Source organism: Chenopodium album, chromosome 27, assembly GCF_948465745.1.
Source record: "Chenopodium album chromosome 27, dcCheAlbu1.1, whole genome shotgun sequence".
NCBI classification, from domain to species: Eukaryota; Viridiplantae; Streptophyta; class Magnoliopsida; order Caryophyllales; family Amaranthaceae; genus Chenopodium; species Chenopodium album.
In genome coordinates, this window is record NC_137860.1 from 21,859,712 (window position 1) to 21,880,807 (window position 21,096).

At 31.8% G+C, this 21,096-nt stretch overlaps 2 protein-coding genes across 2 annotated transcripts; both read left to right on the forward strand.

The window, feature by feature from the left end:
* The first annotated feature begins 1,125 nt into the window (after positions 1-1,125).
* Positions 1,126-5,691, forward strand: LOC145619774 (putative xylan O-acetyltransferase 10). Its single transcript, XM_081674469.1, has 4 exons — positions 1,126-1,316; positions 3,340-3,514; positions 3,633-3,817; positions 5,184-5,691. Exons 1-4 carry the CDS (start codon positions 1,126-1,128, stop codon positions 5,689-5,691), a joined length of 1,059 nt encoding a protein of 352 aa, XP_081530595.1.
* Positions 5,692-12,752: 7,061 nt separating this feature from the next.
* Positions 12,753-14,977, forward strand: LOC145621441 (protein trichome birefringence-like 42). Its single transcript, XM_081676169.1, has 5 exons — positions 12,753-12,969; positions 13,228-13,471; positions 13,584-13,761; positions 13,862-14,046; positions 14,506-14,977. The coding sequence occupies exons 1-5, from the start codon at positions 12,753-12,755 to the stop codon at positions 14,975-14,977; spliced, it is 1,296 nt and encodes a 431-aa protein (XP_081532295.1).
* The last annotated feature ends 6,119 nt before the right edge of the window (positions 14,978-21,096 follow it).

Consider the following 21,096-nt stretch of genomic DNA (forward strand, 5'->3'; position numbering starts at 1 on the left):
TCAGTAAATTACTGAACATCCGTTAAAAAATGACAATAAAATATGCAAAAGTTACACTAAAATGCACAAAAGTTACCCTGATATATATAAGAGTTATTTGTGCTTCATTGATAAATTTGACAAAAGTGACACTAAATTTGACAAAAGTGACACTAAATCTGACAAAAGTGTACCCGATGTACAGTAAATTACTGAAAATCGGGTGTATACAAAAGTTTTCCTTTCACTTCAATTCTTTGGTGTGTTCTTGCAAATTAAATGAGGGATCCTTCCTAGAAGGTTTTTCCTATATTTAAATATTCATTTGGACAATTTGGTTACAATTTGGTTGCATGGATCAAAGTAATACTATTCTTATATTCCCTACTTGTTACTGGTATTATAATAGTAAAGTAGTCATACTTCTACACTTTCTAGTATATCACTTACATTAAGTGAAATTAATTAAGTGAGCTGTACTTTTCTTCAGCTCAAATCAAACGGTCCACGTAAAATTATTCATGTACCAATAAGAGTTTCATTTTTTATGATTAATATTTATAGAAAATTATTTGTAAGATCATGGTATATAGTAGCAAGTAGGAATTAATCTAATCATTTTTCAAAAGCATTGAAGTAGGCTTTAAGATAGATAATTAACTTAATAAGTTGATTAATTAGCACTTGCAATATTACTAACCACATGCATTTGCATGTGTTAAATCATTTAATATTTAGACCTAAAATACAAAGTTGACCTACTAATCTAAATACAAAGTTGACCTACTAATCTATCTATATAGTATATATATTACCAATTATAGAACTATTGCTTGTACTATATAAATACACATACCAATTATAGAACTCTAATTTCGAACGCATTTCGCCTAACCGAAAAGCGTTACATTTTAATGTTCCAACTTCTAAGTCATGGAATCCAAACCCTACATTTTGTATACATGGAAAATTTACTTACTTGTAACCTTAATAGGGTTTCTAGTCTTTTTTCTATATGTTGACTATGCTCACCAAAACTTGAGTTATTATTCATCAGCTAGAAATGCCATGGTAACTCGTTTTAGATCAATTCCATCAATTATTTCAATTAACCCTTCGAACTTTTCCCTAAATGGCATGGAAAAGATGAAACCCGAAAGCCGAAAGAGGTGCAATATGTTCGAGGGGAGATGGGTTTATAACCCTGAAGAAATTCCTAGCTATGATTCAGTGAAGTGTCCATTCGTCGAGGAGAAGATGAGCTGCAAAAATAATGGGAGGCCGGATTTGGAGTACCAAAAATGGAGATGGCAAGCTCGTGATTGTGATATACCATTGTAAGTATTAGTTTGATATTTATATTTAGTATTTTAAGTTAAAAGGGAAAAAAAGTGAAAGGGGTGATGAGAATCCAAATAGGAATAAGAAATGTGAGGGAAATAGGGAGGGAAGGGAAAAAATGGGCCCAAAATGACGTTACGTGGTAGTTGGGGGGCAAGAAGGTGGTAACTTTTGATATTTTTGAAAATAGAAGGTGGTAATTTTCAAAAAAAAAAAAAAAGTAGAAGGTGGTAATTGCTAAAATGGACATAACAGAAGGTGGTAATTGTCAAAATTTTCTTATTATGATTATAAAGTGGGGCTTCCTTGCATTGTATACCATAATAGGGTAGAAGAATAATTAAAATAGGGTAGAAGGCCGAAATAACTATATTATAGGGAAATTAAACAGGAATCGAAGCAACATTATTTTGTTTATTAATCTCCTTCATTTTTTTTGTTAAAAAAAAGAAACTGATACTTAGGTTGAGAATTTAATGACCTTAATGAGTACGTACAACTTTATTCAACACGGTTGGGAGTGCTATTGTAGAGCTCCAACGTAGGTTAAAATTCAATTGTCATCAATTGTGATGGCTTCTTTTTTGTTAAGATTATTCCCAGTTTTAATTAAGTATATACTTCTATTTCAAAATTAATGTATCATATTAAACTCCCTAGACTTTTAGATTAGAAAAGTTTATTTATGTGGGACAACACTCTTACTCATATATGTTGTCCCTCATGGAATCTCAATAGCGTGCCTATTACACTACCACCCCTATTACACTACCACCTAATATAAACCTCCTCTTCTCTATTCCTTTCCTTTCCAATCTTTTTTTCATATCTCCATCATATCATTCCTCACTTGAATTATTGTATTGCCTAACCTCCTCCTCGCTCTATCCCTTAAGACCCTATTTTCAATCCCCTTACCCATCCAAAGATAATAAGTAATTAAGTAGTCCTTACTTCCTAAACAAGTTAACATACATGAGAGAGAGAGAGAGAGAGTGTGTGTGTGTGGGTAATTTGTAATAAGGCATTAAGTGAAGAATATGTTAATTTGTTGTGTGCAACTATGCCATCAATAATGGATACATAGAAGGAAATAATTATTATTTAATGTTTGGTGAAAATAATTATACGTCACATAGTTTCTTAAATCAGCAAACATTATGCACAATTTTCAAATAATAAAGTTGACATAAATAGATTCTCGTCCAGTTCTAGCTAGCCAATTACAAATCATATGCAATAAATTGATCCTATCCCAACTTTAGACAACTCCTTTTCACATGTACTTTAAAAAAATCCTAACTATACTTATCATTAACATATGTTTAGAGCTTGCTTATTCCCTTAATCATCTAATTTTGTCCTCAAGTTATCGCAATCCACATTAGTCTTACCTAATACACAACTTCACATGATCACATCACATAAATTAGTAGGAAATTTTCGAAAAACTTTTGTATACAGCCGGTTCACACTAATATTAGTGTACATTGAGCAGTATAAGGGCACCTTTTAGCTAATTTTAAGGTAACTTTTTGCCTTTTTTTGGTAACTTTAAACATAATACAACTTTTATATATAAATAGACAACAAGAAAAGTTTATAAAGATAATTTAATTACAATCAATCACTAATAATTGATTTTTAGTCATCTAAAATGTGAGTCTTTACTTATAAAGCGTAGATAATTTTATTGTATTGGGTTGCTTTTATGCATATTGGGGTAACTATTATTCATTAAGGGGTAACTTTTTATCATTTTAGGCTATCTTTATAATGCATGGATGTACAATAATTATTATACACCCGATATTTTTAAAAGTTTGTGGAAATTTTATAGCGCTTTAATGCTTTGCATTGGAAAGGTTGTCCATAATTTATAAACCAGCAAGTGGGCAGAGCTACTAGCATTGCTATTGAACATTGTATAACTTATACTACATGTAAATATTAGACTACATAACTAAAATAAGTACGTATTGAACATTATAAACATGATAATCCTCTCTAAATTTCTAGGTTTAATGGAACATATATGCTTGAAAGACTGAGGAATAAGAGGATGATCTTAGTAGGCGATTCACTAAATCGAAACATGTGGCAATCTCTTGCTTGCCTTCTCTACTTCTCCGTTCCTTCCACGGCAGCCAACGTCGAAGAAGAAAGGAAATACAAGACAATATGGAAGGCTAAGGTATATATATAAATAAATGAGGAAGGTTCGGTATTTCTTATTTCTTATATAAGCTAATATATCATCAATTTTTAAAATTTTTATGAATGTAACACTATTTTTTGCTGTTTAAATATAGGAATACAACTTCACTTTAGAGTTTTATTGGAGTCCATTTCTCGTCGAACTCAACGATAACCATGAAAGTGGCAAAAAAGTTCTTGTGCTTGATAATATTTCGACTAATTCAAAGAAGTGGATTGGAGCAGATATTATGGTATTCAACTCAGGGCATTGGTGGGATCAACGTGGAAGATTTAAAGCGTATGGATAATTATTACTTGCTTTGGAATTTTATATTTTTGCTTGATAATCTTTGATACCTAGATAATACTACGAGTCTGTTCTCATTGACTGAACTGAGCTAAACTGAACTGAACTAATTAATTAGCTATTTTTAACTACGGATTAATGATCTTTGATTATTTATTATTATATATGTGTGTACACAAAAATACATATTAAAATATCTAAGAAAAATATACTATATAATCAAATATATTAAAAATATTGGACCCCGAAACATTTTAAAAACATATACAAAATAATAAAAAAATTCTCAAAATGAAAAAAATAAAATATTAAAATGACAAAAGAACACAAAACACTTTTTAAATAATTCTCAAAATGAAAAAATAAAATAATAAAAAAAAAACAAAGATTTGGGCGGTCTTATTTTAAAACTAAAACTTGATCCTATTTTTATTCCTAGCTCGTCAAATAATGAAATATGGTATAATAGTCATTAAGTGAAATATGGTATAACCATATAATAGTCATTATTATTATTATTATTATTATTATTATTATTATTATTATTATTATTATTATTATTATTATTATTATTATTATGATCATCATCATCATCATCATCATCATCATCATCATCATCATCGTCGTTGTTGTTGTAATATAAGCTTCAAAGTATGAAATTTGGCTTTATATCATTAGCAATATCATTAGACATAAACTGAATAAAACTAAACTGATCTTATTAGAGCTGAACTAAACTCAACTGAAATTAATCTAATGAGAGTAGGCCCTACATCGGTACTTTAAATTTATAGTTAAGCAAAAGTTATATATATACCATCAATAAATAATTACAGTTTAACAAAAGTCATTTGTTTCTTTAAATATTAGATGAAGCAGTGAATTGAACAAGATCTAACTCTTAACCTGTGAGAATTATTTGAATTTCAGTAAAGTTATGTATATTTAGTAAATATAATTAAGTGTAGCATATACTTATAATTTAAGTTTGATAAATATTAGATATATATATAGGCCTAAGTCTAAAGAGAAAACAAGACCACAACATAATCTTAGTTAGCTTGCTATTATTAGTAATCTTATTTAAAACAAACTCATGCTAGCTAGGTTACAATCCACATTCATACGAATGCAGAACATTAGAACTTTATATTATGGCCGTTTCTTTAATTTATAACTTTTTTACAAACCTTTTTGCGCTATTTTTAAGCACACATATGAACAATATTGAATTTTATCAATAAGTATGTAACTTAATTGTTTAACGAAAGCTGCATTAATTTGCTAAGTATACGTGCATGCATCTTTGTGTATATAACCTCAATGCCATAAATTTTTTTTTTTTTTTTTTTTCTAGATGGGAGTTATTCGAATATAAGGGAAAGTTAATGAATGATATGCCGATAGAGCTAGCTTATGAACATGGCCTAAAAACATGGGCAAAACGGATTGAGAAACATGTTGATTCAAAGAAAACAACAGTGTTGTTTAGGAGCATTTCGGCACCACACAAATTTCCACAATATGATCAATGGTGCTATAACAAGACACAACTCATAATGGATGAATCATACGTACCGGTTTTCCCAAAGTCTATGGTTGAAGTAGTCGAGAACGTGTTTAGCCAGATAAGTAAAATACAGGTGAAGTACTTGAATATAACTAAGTTGACCGAGTACAGAATTGATGCACATCCATCCTTGTACAGGTTCAAGGACCCGAATACCCTTACCGAAAAGTATGACAATAATCTCAAGAATTATGCAGATTGTACACATTGGTGCCTTCCTGGAGTTCCCGATACTTGGAATAGATTATTGTATGCATTGATATTTTTTGATAATCTAGGAGATACGATTGATTAATAGGACTCTTGTTGATTTAGGGGAGATGTGATGGGGATATTGATTAGGAGCAAAATCTTATATTGGGGAAATGGGGACTAAGCCCTGTTTGGTTTAATGGAAAACATTTTCAGTAGAAAATTAATTTTCATGGAAAACATATTTTTAAGGAAAAACACAATTATAAATTAAATTTCCTTAATTTGTTTGGTTACATTCAAGAAAAGTTCAAAAAAAATAAAAAATAGGAGTGGAAATGTAAGGTTGCATGAGAGGGAAGTAAAAAAGGAGGTAAGGAGGAGAGAGGAAAATGTGGCTTCTCTTGTGTTTGGAAGGAAAATATTTTCCATCATTAAGGATGAAATTTTCCACCCTTGGAAAAATTGTTTTCCACCCCTTGACAAACCAAACAAAGAAAAATGGGTAAAAAAAATGGAAAAATCATTTTCCATTAAGCCAAACCTAGCCTAATTTTTAGCAGTTTAATAGTAGGTACAAGCTAAACTAAAGGTAACATATACTAGGTAGAATTATGCTGAGGTTTGTATTTGATACTTATGTTCATGATTCTAAACATTGAATTCAAAGGTTCAATTAACAATGTCATACAATAGTATTATATTCTGACATATTTTGAATGTATATATCTTAAAATTCCTTGTTGTTACTCAATCTAATAACTACTACGAGAGAAGGGTGAATTGTAATTGATGATTGGGTTATGATAGGAGATTTTCATTCTATTCTTTACTCTGCAGATTCTACACTAAGCAAAAGCTTATGGAACTCAAACACAAACAAATATTTTGTATGGAAAAATTCTTGGCGTTAAAAAAAAACAAAAAAAAAACAAAAAAACAAAACAAAACAAAATATGACCCCAAGGAATTTTAAACATAATAGACTCTTCACTAGAATTGGACAACAACTTACAAGCCGAACTTTTACTCCGAAGCCTTTGTTCGTTTTAACGAACTTCTCCTATTTTAGCTTCTATTCTGAATCTCCCATTTTTGCAAAGGAACTCTGTTATTGATGCAGATTACTCGAAATTGTCTCTATGACTTCTCTTGTTCCTTAAATGCATCAACTAGTAAATTCTTACTCTAGAATTCCTAAGCTAGGATCCTTCTTTATTTCTCCACGTATAGAATGCCTAGCTTCTTTGAGCCGATCTATGAACTTTAAACATTTCTTAGCACAAGAACGGTTATAAGGCACTCTATAAACCTAATACAACCGTTCTCTAAAGTGTTTTTGTAGTAGTGAAATTTGTTCCTGATATAACAAACAAAGATCATTAGTATCCTCATAAGTTTGTCTCAGACTCTCCGCCATCATCAAAACATAGAGTTCAACACTTGCTACAACAGACTACTCGTCAATTGACTCACCTACTTTAAGGCTTTCCTAAAACTACTTTTCAAACTCGTTTTATGTGAAATTTTACAGTAGTCTTTTGAAATATGACTACCATCGCAAAATGTGAAGATTATAGTTATGTCCTTTTTGACACAAAAAGAGTGAATTTATTGAGATACTCTTTGAATTCTTCATTTGTAGTAGAACCTGAAATTGCCCTCCAAACATACATGTTGACCAAATTCGATCAATTCGTTAGAGCATTGCTATGCTATCTCTTTATTACCCTAATATCAAACAAAATTTATAATTATTTAACTATCGTAATACAAAGTATAGGGTCATGTACAGGGTCAAACCACTATGAATGGTAATGCTAGAGTGTTTTCAAACAATGTCTAAGCTACCTCGAAGTCAAAGGTGAGAATACAGGATACTATAACTAATCAACTACAAACACAAAGAATCAAACAAACAAAATACATGGGAATCAGGATCCAAATGCGTTCACCAAAATCAAACTAATAAAAAAAGGGAGCAATTCAACCGATGTAAAGACTAATAGTAGAAACTATTAGGAGCATTGATAAGGATAGGATAGGTCGTTAAACTACTCCCCTGTACGTAAAGGGTCGAACCACTAAGGAAGCACACTCGTTCAACATCAAAATCACTATGCAAGAGTAAAAAGGGAAATATTTTTGTTGATTGTCTTGAATAAAAAGCACTAAAACTACGAAAAAGCAAAATAAAGACAAATAGAATCGAGAGAGAAGAACGCTAGGGATACGGGGGTGTCAAACATGATTAGAAAGAGGGGATAATGATAGTTACCATGAAGAACATGCCAAAGAACACAAGATCCTACCTAAACAATTCATTCTTATGCAATAGTCTAGGCAAATCAATGAAAGAATTCTATGATAATTAGGATCATTCTCATGCATCCTATTAGACACAAGCAAATCAAGAGAATAAGGAAGCACAATTCATAAAAATCCATTTTAACAACTCATCTTATGCAATCATTAAAGTAGAGGTTATCTTAATCTAGTTCAAATCATTTTCATGCATTTAAACTAGAGGGCAATCAAATAAAGTGCAACAATAATCTCAAGCCATCAAAAATCATATCTTTCATTAATTTAAGGCATGTATTCAATCCAACCATCATCATTCATCCAATATTCAACACAAATTTTCCACCCCCTTCCCCTGGCTAAGAAATTAGCCTAGAAAAGGGGGGTTAAACATGATAGCAAAACTAGGAGTAAACTCAAGAAACACAAAATCAAATTAAACATAATTAAAAACAATGAAATAACAAAGATACATTAACTAACAAGATAAATGAAAATAAGCAACTAGAAGGCAAATAAATAAAGCTAAGAGAAAGGATTAGAGATTACTAAAGAGGAAATAAATGAAAGATGAAAACTTGGAAAGTTGCTTGATTGATTGAAGAGAAACTTGAACAAAGTTGAATACATTGGAGATAACTTGAGCAACACTACACTTTCTCTCTCATTAGGGTTAAAATGTACATAATCATCTCATTACAATCCTAGGGGTATTTATATGCCCTCACATTACCCTATATAAAGGCTTAAGAGTGCACGGAAATACCCACGAGAGTGGCCGCTCCATCGAGGGGGAGCGGGCGCTTTAGAGGGTATTAACAAAGACAACCGACCTAAGGGGAGCGGACGCTCTCCCGGATAGGAGCGGGCGCTCCAGGGTGCGGAGCGGGCGCTCCTTCAGCATGTGAAACAGAGCTGACATGTACAGGAAAGAAAATGGTGCGGCCGCTCCTAGGGGGTGAGCGGCCGCTCCTCATGTGTGCTCCGGATTCTTCAAAGTCCATGCTCCTCTCTTCGCCTATTTCAATGCGCTCCAAAGGGTGAACTAAGCCTCGAGCGAGATCACGCAAGCATCTCCATTCAACCTAAACAAAGAGCTCATACACAAACATAAGCAAAATAGAGAAGGAAAGAGATAAAGAAAGGAAAAGAAAGGGAAACACGAGAAGGAACCAACATAGCAAAAACTAGGACAAAATGCTTGGAAAAGGCTCAAACAAGCGCCAAATGAGGGGAAAATTCTTAGAGAAAAAGGATAAAAGAGTGGCATAAATGCCACTCATCAAGCATCTAATAGTAGTTATCCTTAAATCATCAATGTAGATTCCTCATCAGAAAAAGAAGAAATCACACCCAAATTCTCAACTAATTATGATGAACTCAACACCACTTTCCATGTCAATTAAATACAGTAATCCAATTATACTTAATATCATGGTTAGCTAGGCCAATCAAACTAAGCAATATGCAGACTTCTATAACTCAATGTAATTTCAATACAAGAATTCTCAAATTAAGCTCAATTATCAATCAAGCATGCTTTACCCAAGCCCTAGCAAGAAAAAGTACTCACTAAAAATATCATCTAATCAAACAACTAATTTTAATCATGAAGTAATTAATTAACAAAGATTGAACAACAACTAATCTAATCAAAGATTTAAACAACTAAACAAAGTCAAATATGAAACTAAAGAAAGCAATAAAGAGGAGATAGAAGGAAAATTCAAATTTTATTAAGTTTTTCAAAGTAGATGTCACACTTGATTCTTCAATTTCCTCACTTTTTGTTCTTACACCTCTACTAATCTAACCCTAATCTAAAGAGAGAAATTCTAAATTAATACTCGTATAAAATTATGAGGAAAATTATAAGCTAATAACTTATTACAAAAATCGTCGAGCTTAGGGTATTTATAAGAGGTCGAAAAAAGCAAAAACTGAGCTTGCCTGGCCCGGGTAATAGGGCTACGCACCCGCATGGGCTCCTCAGCTTGTTGCACCAAACGCTACATGCCCATGCTAGCTGATGGTGCGCCCATACACCTATGTCGCACCCGTGCAGCTCATGTGCAATAGTGCAATACTTCTCGCCTCGACTTTGAAGTTTGAATTTTTGTGGTACACGCCCGCAATTAAGCATACACAAAAACCCTCATGTGCCCTCGATTAAGACCGTGCAACAACTCTAGCTAATTGTTTCTTCTATGCTTTCTCCATTGATTTCATTGTGTAGGCGTCGTTCAAAGCGCACCTACTTAAGCATGTTGTGAATATGATTGGCACACTTAGGAAGTGGGAATTGACATATACGATAAGGGACAACGATTAGGGACAAAAAAGTAATAGGGAGCCGCCAACTAGTTTTTAAGGAACTTGTAAACCGTTCACGGATTATTTAAGGCAACCACGATTAAGGGACAACTACAGGCAACAACGATTGACCCATGAAGGTTAGGCCCCATTCATAATCCATGAGATTACTAACTCTATATGGTTCGGAATCACAAAAGGAGAATCGGAGATGATGGTACGAAGTGAGTCATGGAGTCACATTCGCCAGTGTTGGCCTCTACTCAATTCTTATTATGAAAAGTATTCCTTGCTATCTCAAAGGCATGCAAGCAAAAATTTAATTTGCTTAAAACTATAATTATGCTAAATTGGTTGAATATTAATGCAACACATAATTTTAAAATATTGTGATTACTTCAATTATCAACAAGATTAAAAAGGAACCTAAACCGGTTGTCCAAATTATCTTATTAAGCGTGATTTTCAATTACATATTCCCTTTAAACATGCAATATAGTGATCGTAAATAACAATAGAATCAACATTAACATTAGAAGCAATTTAACAATAGTAACGTTTGTCAAATCAAATCATAATAATAACCTAATTATAAATATAGGAATAAGAATAAAAAATAAGAGTAATTAAGTGAATTAATTACTCACGTTCCGCGTTTCCTTGAATTGCTACATCATGAATAAATTGTTAGTAACTTCAATAAAAATATAAATTATGTTGAATTTAAACTAAATAAAAAGTAGAGTTGATTTGGTCCAAACCATCAGTCGGCTCTACCTTTCACTCCTTGGTTCAGTATAGAAGTTCGGGTGTTGTATGGACTCCGGGAAGTGCTTAAGAAAGTATGATGAGAGAATAGGGAAGACTAGATAGTATATATGCTAAAGCATAACAGAGAAAGACATAATGTTTTGGTGCCCCGAAACTAATGAAATCAACCTCGTATTTATAGAAGAGATGAACAAGGTGATGCACAAAACCCTAGAATTGAAATCCATCGCGAGGAAACCCTTGAAAATTGTCGTGTCATGGCAGATTTTGTCGTGTCGCGGCATTTGTACTGTGTTATCCAGAATTCCTTCTAGATTCATTTTAATATTTTACTTAGGCATTAAGCACGTGATAATTAAGCGTTCGATCTTATTTCAGGCTTAGGGTTTTATTATTTATTAATCGGGCTTAATTAACAAAAAACACGAAATAAACTAAAAAGGTTTTGGGCTGAAAAATGAGTTGGACTGAATTTGAATAAATATTTTGGCTGATCTGTTGACTGTTTTGTAAACTGTATTTGACTAATTGTGGATTTTAATTATTCCCGAGATTAAATACTCGACCCGACCAATAATGGCGGTGAAATGTTATTCATCATCGGGTTAGGTTTTGGAAAGACATTTTAGGGGTCAACACATTGGCTTTCTCTTGTCTCTCACCCATGGGAATGCCCTAAAATTACTTACAAACAAACACAAAGAAAAGCGCAAGATGAGGAATAATGGGAAAAGTGTCACAACGAAGTAAAAAATCAAGCAAATATGCATAAAACCCTTCAGCAAACACTTAAAGAAGCAAAATAACCATTATCAACGAAACACATAACGAAATAAGCTAAAAGTGACCAAATCTAAGAAAGATACTACCCTAAGACTGTTGTAGAATGGCCCTCAGCAACTACACAAGGGTAGCGTGGAATCACCTTTTAGGACACTAATTCACCACATCGCGGCAATTGTATCAATTTAGTCTAAGGCAACTTTGAGATTTATTTTATGTTTTATTACTTATTTGAGAACACGTATTAGCCCACATATCACACCATATCCGTTATTGTTCTATAACAAGGCGATAAGATCACAAAAAATTAAAAATTATTGTGATCTTTATACATAGTAATATTTAGGGTTGTTCTTATTAACTGAACTGAACTGAACTGAGCTGAACTGAAATGAACTGAATTGAATTGAGCTGAACTGAACTGAACTGAACTGAGCTGAATTGAACTGAACTGAATTTCAACGTAAGAGAACATGCCCATAGTAATTGCATTAACAATTAAGGATACATTTCCTTCAGTTTCTCTTTAAGTTACTGTAATTTCAATTCCCTAAAAGGCTTGATTCATAAATCAAGGCTAGACGTGTAATATGCTTGAACTCCTAAGTTTTAATATATTATAAACACTATACTAGTATATTGAATGACCCTGCAATTATGCTATCAACTCTCATTGGGGTCTTAATTGGCGAGCGGCAGGTATATACTTTTGGTTTTCCAATAATTGATATTTTTATTACTCTATATAGTGAAGCTAATTAAGGCTACTACTATATTAGCTTTTTGTATTTTTTTTTATTTATAAGAATTATGTATGGTATTAGCTAAATTATATTTTATATTGTACTTCTGTAATTAAGTATAATATTCATGCAAGTTGACCTATTTGTATTAAACAATATGATAACGTACCAAACATTAGTAAACTAATTTGACATTTTCACATTTATCAAAGGCAGCAAACAAATTAGAAACTTAATATTTCCTTAAGTCATGGAAAAGAAACCTCAAGTCTTAGGCACATGGAAACTCTTCTTAGTTGGTTGTTTTTGCGGTGGTCTTATTTCACTCTTGTTCATCGACAAAACCCAACAAAATGCAAGTTTATTAGCTACTAATAACCATGCTCTGCTTAAAATTAACCCCTTTTCTAAAACATTAGATAAACCAACAACAACTAGCATAACATCCACCGTGCCTTCAGAGTTAACCACTCCTTCCATCGATGTTGATGTTCCAACCCCGATTATTAGCACCATTATCGAGCCTAATGCCACCACCACTATCTATCCACCGGAAGTTCTATCCCCGATTATTAGTACCATTATCGAGCCTAATGCCAACACCCATCCCTTAGAAGTTCCGCCTCTGGTTACTAGTCCCATATCCGAGCCAGATATTATTACCCATATTCCGGAAGTGACAACTCCGATTATTAGTGCTATACTCCACCCTGAAGTATCATCCTCGGCTATTAGTCCAATATCTGTATCTAATTTAACTGTTAGTAGCATGGAGGAAGCTATAGAAGAAAAGAAAAAAGTTTGTGACATATTCGATGGGAGATGGGTTTATGATGCTGATTATAAGCCGAGCTATAGTACAATGACTTGTCCATTTGTAGAGGTAGGTGTAAGATGCCAAGAGAATGGAAGGGCGGATTTCGAGTACGAAAAATGGAGATGGGAAGCTAGAGACTGTGAAATACCATTGTAAGTATACTTCATTATTTACTGATAGAGTATAAAATTAATCCTGATGGTCAGACAAAAAAATAAAAAATAAAAACTAATGTGCACTGTTTTAATTTGACAATTTTGCTAGGTTCAATGGAAGAGATATGTTAGAAAGACTAAGAAACAAGAGAATGATAATAGTTGGAGATTCAATCAACAGAAATATGTGGGAATCGCTTGCTTGCCTTATCTACTCTTCTGTTCCGTCGACTCGAACAGAAGCCAGTACTAATAAAGAATCTGCACATAAGTTCTTGAAAGCGAAGGTGAATGTTCGAACTATGAAGCTGGATATATATTAACCATTGTTTAGTGAGAATTCATTTTTTATGAGTTATTTTGATGGAAATTGAATAATGGTTGTAGGACTATAACTTTACAGTTGAGTTCTTCATGAGCCCATTTTTAACTGAACTCGCTCACAAGCATAAAAGTGGCCGCAAAGTTCTCATTCTTGACAGCATATCACACTTTGCAAAGATGTGGCAAGGTGCCGATATTATGGTATTCAACTCTGGCCACTGGTGGACTCATAACGACAACATAAAAGCGTACGTGATTTTATTGATTTATAATATATTCATAATCTTTATTTTGAATTTTGATTGTGTTCAAAATGGTTAAGTTCATCTGATGAAGTAGATAAACTAATTTTGGACATCAACCATTATTTTAACCTTTTGGTTGATATATGATTTTTTAATATAATTATACATTCATATATATTAAAAGATAAAAAATAATAATATGTGATCATGTAACATAGGTCTAACTTCTAATATTTTTACTCAGCTTCTTAAGTAATAAATTTTTAAGATACACAATTATACTAATAGTGTTTTATGATCTACGTTAGGAAATGTTAACAAAAAAAAAAAAGAATTTAAATTTATTAAGTTAACGTATTGCATTTATGGTTAGAAACATATTTCTGAACATTACATTAAGTACGGAGTAATCTACTTACAATTAATATTATTAATTATATAATATTGGCACAAATATTGCAGCTGGGATCTGTTCCAATACAAAGGAGAATTAACAGAAGTGATGCCAAGAGAAATTGCCTTCAAACGAGCCATGAGAACATGGGCATCATGGCTTAAGAAAAACGTTGATCCGGTAAAAACTAGCGTGTTTTTCCGAAGTGTTTCGCCTACACACGACACTCGAAAATACAATCAATGGTGCTATAATGTGACACAACCTATCAAGGACGAGTCCTACGTAATGCGGTTTCCAAAACCTTTGATCGATGTTGTAGAGAGTATGATACCGCGAATGAGTAAATTACGAGTTAAATACTTGAACATTACAAAGCTTTCGGAATATAGAATTGATGCACATCCGTCTATTTATACCAAAAAGGTTAAGGATAATCTTCCGGGTAGTTCTGATTGTAGTCATTGGTGTCTTCCTGGGTTACCAGATACTTGGAATAAATTATTGTATGCTTCCATTTTATTTGATACTAATTTTTAGCATATGGCAAGATCTTAGCAATTCTTTAGTGCAGAAAAATTTGGCAAAAGTCATATACGAAATATATAAGATGTAGCTGCCACATCAATTAATAAAATCAGTTCTTGTATGTACTTCCTCACTTCTTTTTTATTTTTTCATTTACGGTTATCATGAAATAAGTTTTTAGATAGATATTTCTATAAAGACTCATAGGTTGTGAGATATGTTATCCGTCCCTTTGTCAAGAGCATGTATTCCATTTTTGGATAACCAAAATCAAGAGTCTAAATTTATATAAATGTTGTATTTTTTGGCCATTATTATTATGTTTTTAACAAAATTAAGAGCCTTTTTCTTTTTCATATTTGTACTTTTGACATCAATTTCCAATAGTTTCTCTTTCGCACTCATCAATATAATTCTCAACCATTTTTCCATTATCTCTATCTCTCTCTAACCCCTCATGCATATTTGTAGTTTCAAATATTAATTTTAAAGAATCTACAACTTCTTTAATTCCCCTGAAAAAAAAAAAAAAAAAAAAATCCAAATAGGCTCTTAATAAAATGATGGAGGGAGTACAAATTACATTTATGGTCAAACAAGTGCATTGACATGTGGGCACCGGCAAAGTTCAAAAGTTAGATTACAATGTGAAATAGGAATTATAAAAGAAAAAACATTAAAATTATAGTGTTTGTTAAATTTACTTAAGTATTTATCCTCATAGTATCAAATTCAATAAAAAAATTTCTTTTAAAATAAAAAAAAATTAAATACCTTTGTATTTGAGAATAAAGATACTAATAATTGTCAAATATGTACATTAACTACAGAAATACTTGCGTGGACCTGGTCCACAATAATATTATTGTGGACCCGAGATTTATACACACGCAACTGACATTATATTGAACATAATGACCCTTATTTTTAACATAGTAACCTTATTTTTAACATAGTAACCTTTAATAAAAGTTGTATAACATGTAATACTATTGTGAATTTAAAGTACGACGTTATGAACCTAATTTTAATATAGTGACCTTTATTATTTATATTGACCTTATAAAATATTTCATTAAAAAAATTAACCTCTTATAGCCTATATATTACCAAAATGACTTTTATTTTCAACATAGTGACCTTCATTTTATTATAGTGACTTTTTTTTTTTTTTATTAATACAACCATAGTTTCTCTAATGTTAGTGGTCTACAATAAATTAGTGTGAACCAGGTCCATTTAAGAATTTGTACATTAACTAATAGGAAAATCTATGAAAGTCGGAGGTGATATATATTTGTGGGTTTTATATTCTTTTATTTTATGAGTAAATTGCAATTTTAAGAGCATATCAACCTCATTTGTATCTTTTTTTTTTTTCTCATTCTTTAATAAAATGACACAACTGATACAATGGATAGTCCGAAAAGTTTCAACTCTGTATCTCTTACTATATCCAAAAACAAACTGATGAAAGAAAGTAAATAAAGGAAGTGTAATAATATTTTTCTATCTCTTATTTGTCTATTATACTCCCTCCGTCCCCAAATAATAGTCCTTTATGGCCTATTTTTAGTCCCAAATTGATAGTCCCATTTGCTTTTTTCAAGTACCATTAATATCAATTTTTTATCAAAATTTCCTCCAACTACAACAATATTTGTGCAAATTTAACTTTCCCATGTAAATTTTGTTTTTCAATGTACTTTTATTACTTTCTCTCTCTACTTTTTTACATACCCAATGTAAATTTATCTTTTCAATGTAATTTTACTACTTTTATTTAAGTTTCTTAATTCCCGTGATTTTTGCCCATAAGGGACTATCATTTGGGGACGGAGGGAGTATTTTTCATTTAAAATAATTATAAATTAAATTAAATTTCACGAATATTCATTGAGTCAACCTACCATTTTCAATAAGAAGTCAACCTACCATTTAATTAATTGGAAAAGCTTGCAAAAAAAGGGTAGCCTTTATTAGAAGTTAAGTTGGAGTTAATAATTGTTCCTTTTATGATTTGTTTACTTCTTCACTAACTTCTTTAATAATATATATTACACCGTAGTTTAGTTGGAACAAGCCACTACAGTGACAAATATCAATTATTTTATCAACTACTTTTATCAAAGATAGCCTACGATTTAAATTATGAGTATACTCCGTAGTACTCTAGTACGTACTGCATAACTTGAATAGAATGCCTAGATTCAGTTTGTTGAATCAATTTTTAAATTCATCAAACAAAATGAAATAAACCTATTCAACAAATAACCAACATTAAACTAATAGTTGATACGGAGTACAAGACCAAAGTGAACACCACAATGATCATAAACAATTACCATATAAACCGAACTCTTTGGCTCAACTCAAAACGTGAACAATTAAGAGCTGAACTACATTCGAACTGAGTTTATCTAAAATATAACTTAATCAAAATGAGTCAAACTATATATACCCCGTGACTTAACTTGTATATATATTCACATATTACTACCCGATCAAACCAACATGACCCAATCTTAATCTATATGAACAACTAAGGGCCTGTTCTCATTGACTGAACTGAACTGAACTCAGCTGAACTGAACTGAACTGAACTGAACTCAGCTGAACTGAATTGAACTGAACTGAACTGAAATGAATATTTTATAAGAGAAGGAAATTAGGAGCTGAACTGAACTGAACTGAACTGAACTGAACTGAACTGAACTAAACTGAACTGAACTGAACTCAGCTGAACTGAACTGAACTGAACTGAATTTCAACGTAAGAGAACAGGCCCTAACTTGACAATGCTACTTACGGCCTACTAAACAATAGTTCAATTATCTTATCGAATTAATCCTTTATGGTCCATTATTAATTACATAAATAAACTCTCCAAACAAATAAACTTTGAATCAACTAGTCTGACAACTTCTCTGAAGATTTCTCACCCAATTGCTAATTTCATAATGTACCATGTGTTTTCCTACTGTCATCTATTGGCTTCTTTCTTAATTAATTGATAGAGTTAAACACGCTGATTACTGAAGAATTCAGTACAAATTACAATTATATAATCATGAAATCATAGGCTTTTGAGGATAAAATATGCTACTAGCTTACGAGTATTAAAATTTTTTATTACTATTATTATTATTATTACATGTGAAAACATTAATATAATGATCAAGTTGTTACTTATAAAATTATAAGACCGAAACTAACGAGATTCCCACTTCACGAGGATTTTTCTCCCTCGTACAAAGATATAATCATATTGGTATATGGTATAAGATAGCTAGTTTTGCACGTTCTCATGCAAGATTAATAAATTAGATAATGATGACTATTATATTTATTTAATTTCATCGATAGTATAGTTGTAAAGATTCTAGGTAATTTCTAATCAAAGAAAATGGCAATTAGATAGTACGATTTATTTAGAATCTTCTTCTTTCATTTTGTTTTTTTCCTAATTTTTTTAGTTTCTTCTTTTCAGCCGAGAAGATAGTTGTAAAGCTTCAATGTAATTATTTTTTGTTTGTTATCTTATTGCTTATCTTTTGGATCACAATTATTTTCTTCATTAAACAAAAGGCAAGACACTTTAACAATGGTTTCAATCATGAAATTTTTGATGTGGAGCTTTGTACATCCAGCCTTTCATTTAACAACTATGTACTCCGCATAATGTTCATCACATTTTTTAAAAATGCTTTTTTTTTTTTTTTTTTAAACAAAAAACGGACTTACCATGCACTTCATGGAGACGCCTTTAGGAACCACCGATTATTTCAATCACTTTAATCCACAAATATTTACCAATAAACAAATAGCGTTACAGATTATAAAACATTTACTCTCACATATATAAATAGTTATTATATTATCAAAAGATTGACCCTTTATAGATGGCAATTTCCTATTTTCCTTATATGTTAAACTTAAGGGAATAAGTCAGAGAAATGGCTTGATGAGCCTTTACCATTAATCACATATAAATAGGCATACAACGTTAACATTAATCTAACTTGCCTAAAACTCTTAATAAAAGATTACACAAATATGCCAATTTCATCTTTGCATTAGTGTAGTCCCGAAATTGAGCAAATGTACTTCATAATTATTATAAAAATCTTACATGGGTGGATAGCCCATGAAATAAGTTTTTCAATGATATATGATAAGCTCTATGTCCATTTTAAACAAAAAAGATATAAACAAAATATCAAGTGTGGCCCAAAATCCACACCCTTGCACTATTTTGACCATATAGAAATGATATTGACCTAATTCACATTGGGTTAGTGTAGATACCGGATTGTGTCTCCTCAAAAACAAAACCCAGTGATGAATATCTTTCACGTCATTGATTATCAACGAGGTGAAATGTGGAAGAGTCTCATGATTCCCTCTATTTTCTAAAATGTTTTTAATAAAAAATAGTTCTTTTTGTTTTCAAAAATTATTTTTTTCTTGTTTATGAAAAACGTCCAATCTAGTTTAGTTTGATCCATAATTTGGGTCCAACAATTGTGTAGTTGGATGGCGCTTGAAAAAAGGTTTCCAACGATATATTATAAGTCCAATTCCAATGAATGATGATGAAGTTATGACCAAAATACTAAACTAGACCCAAACCAAGCCTTACCTACGACCCAATGATCATGTGGAGGGTCCAAAGGCTTTAATCCCATTCTTAAACCAATTAGGATTAATTAGAAGTTTCTATAAGTTTCTAAAATATCTTAATTATCCTTTTTTAAAAGATAAGATCAAGGAGTTTGAAATTGAATAAAAGTCCTTGTTCCGTGCAAAATGAAATATGTTCATAAATTATTTTCATGTCTCATAATTTTTATCTAAATCTTAGATGGTTGGATAGCTCTTGAAAGTATTTTTCCAATGATATATTAAATATTAATTCCGAGCTATAATGAGAAAGATATGAAAGAAATATCAAGCTCTATCTAAAACCGACACCATCCCACTATTTCGGCCATATCTTTTATTCTACAAAATATTCTACAAATTAAAATATTTTAATCTTATTCTAATTGGGTTGGAAAGTATACTCCAAAAGATTTCCAAGGTCATATTATATGCCTTATTTCAACTTCTAGATCAAAAGATATGATAATAACAAAATTCGTAAACAAACCAGACCCTACCCACCGTACAACCATAACCCAAACCCACCCAAACCCTGACCGAACCCGCAAACAAACCAGACCCTACCCAACGCCCCACCCACAGCCCATAAAACTTCGGCTAAAAACCCAGAAATTTCGAAGAAACCCATAAACTTATTATACGCCTAAAACTTCAAACAAAAAAAAAACCAAAATTTTTTTGAAGAAACCCAGAAAAATCAATTAAACCCATAAATTTCGAAAATCAATTAAACGCAAAACATTTCGAAAATCAATTAACCTCAGAAAAATCCAAAATCAATAAAACCCAACAATTTCGAACAATATTACAACAATAAAACCCAACAATTAAAGCATTTAACATAAGTAATTAAATCCAGAAACCCTAACCCCAAATAATCAAACCCAAAATGCCTAACCTCGAAGCATCCAAACTTGAAACGAGAAAGAGAAGAGGATAACGAGAGAATGAGGAAATGAAAGAACGAAAGAGAAAGTGAAAGGGATTGAAAGATCAGAGAAAGAGAACGAGAGAAAGAGGAGATGAGAATGAAAGATCAGAGAAAGAGGGATGAAAGAGAAAGGGATGAGAGAGAGAATAAGAGAGCGGCGAGAAAGGGATGAGAGAGAGAATGAGAGTGCATGAGATAGGGTTTGAGGCTTTTATATAAATGGAATAAAAGGTGTTTTTTTTTTAAAAGGTTTGGCACCGGTTCAAATCGGTGGGATTTATATTTTTCCCATCGGTTCGGTTTGAACCAGTGGCAATACCCATTCCACAAAATCCCGCCCATTTTCCCCTATTTTTTCCCCACCGGTTTTTAAAAATCGGTGGCCATTTTGGTGGTGCCAATTTCTATTTTTCTACTAGGGATAATAATTGAAGCTCCTACTAAATTCTGCATCCAACTTAATTAATCCAATAAATTAAGCTGGTAGAACCCAAAATTTCCCAAAATAAAAATTTTGCCAACGTCGCTCAAAACC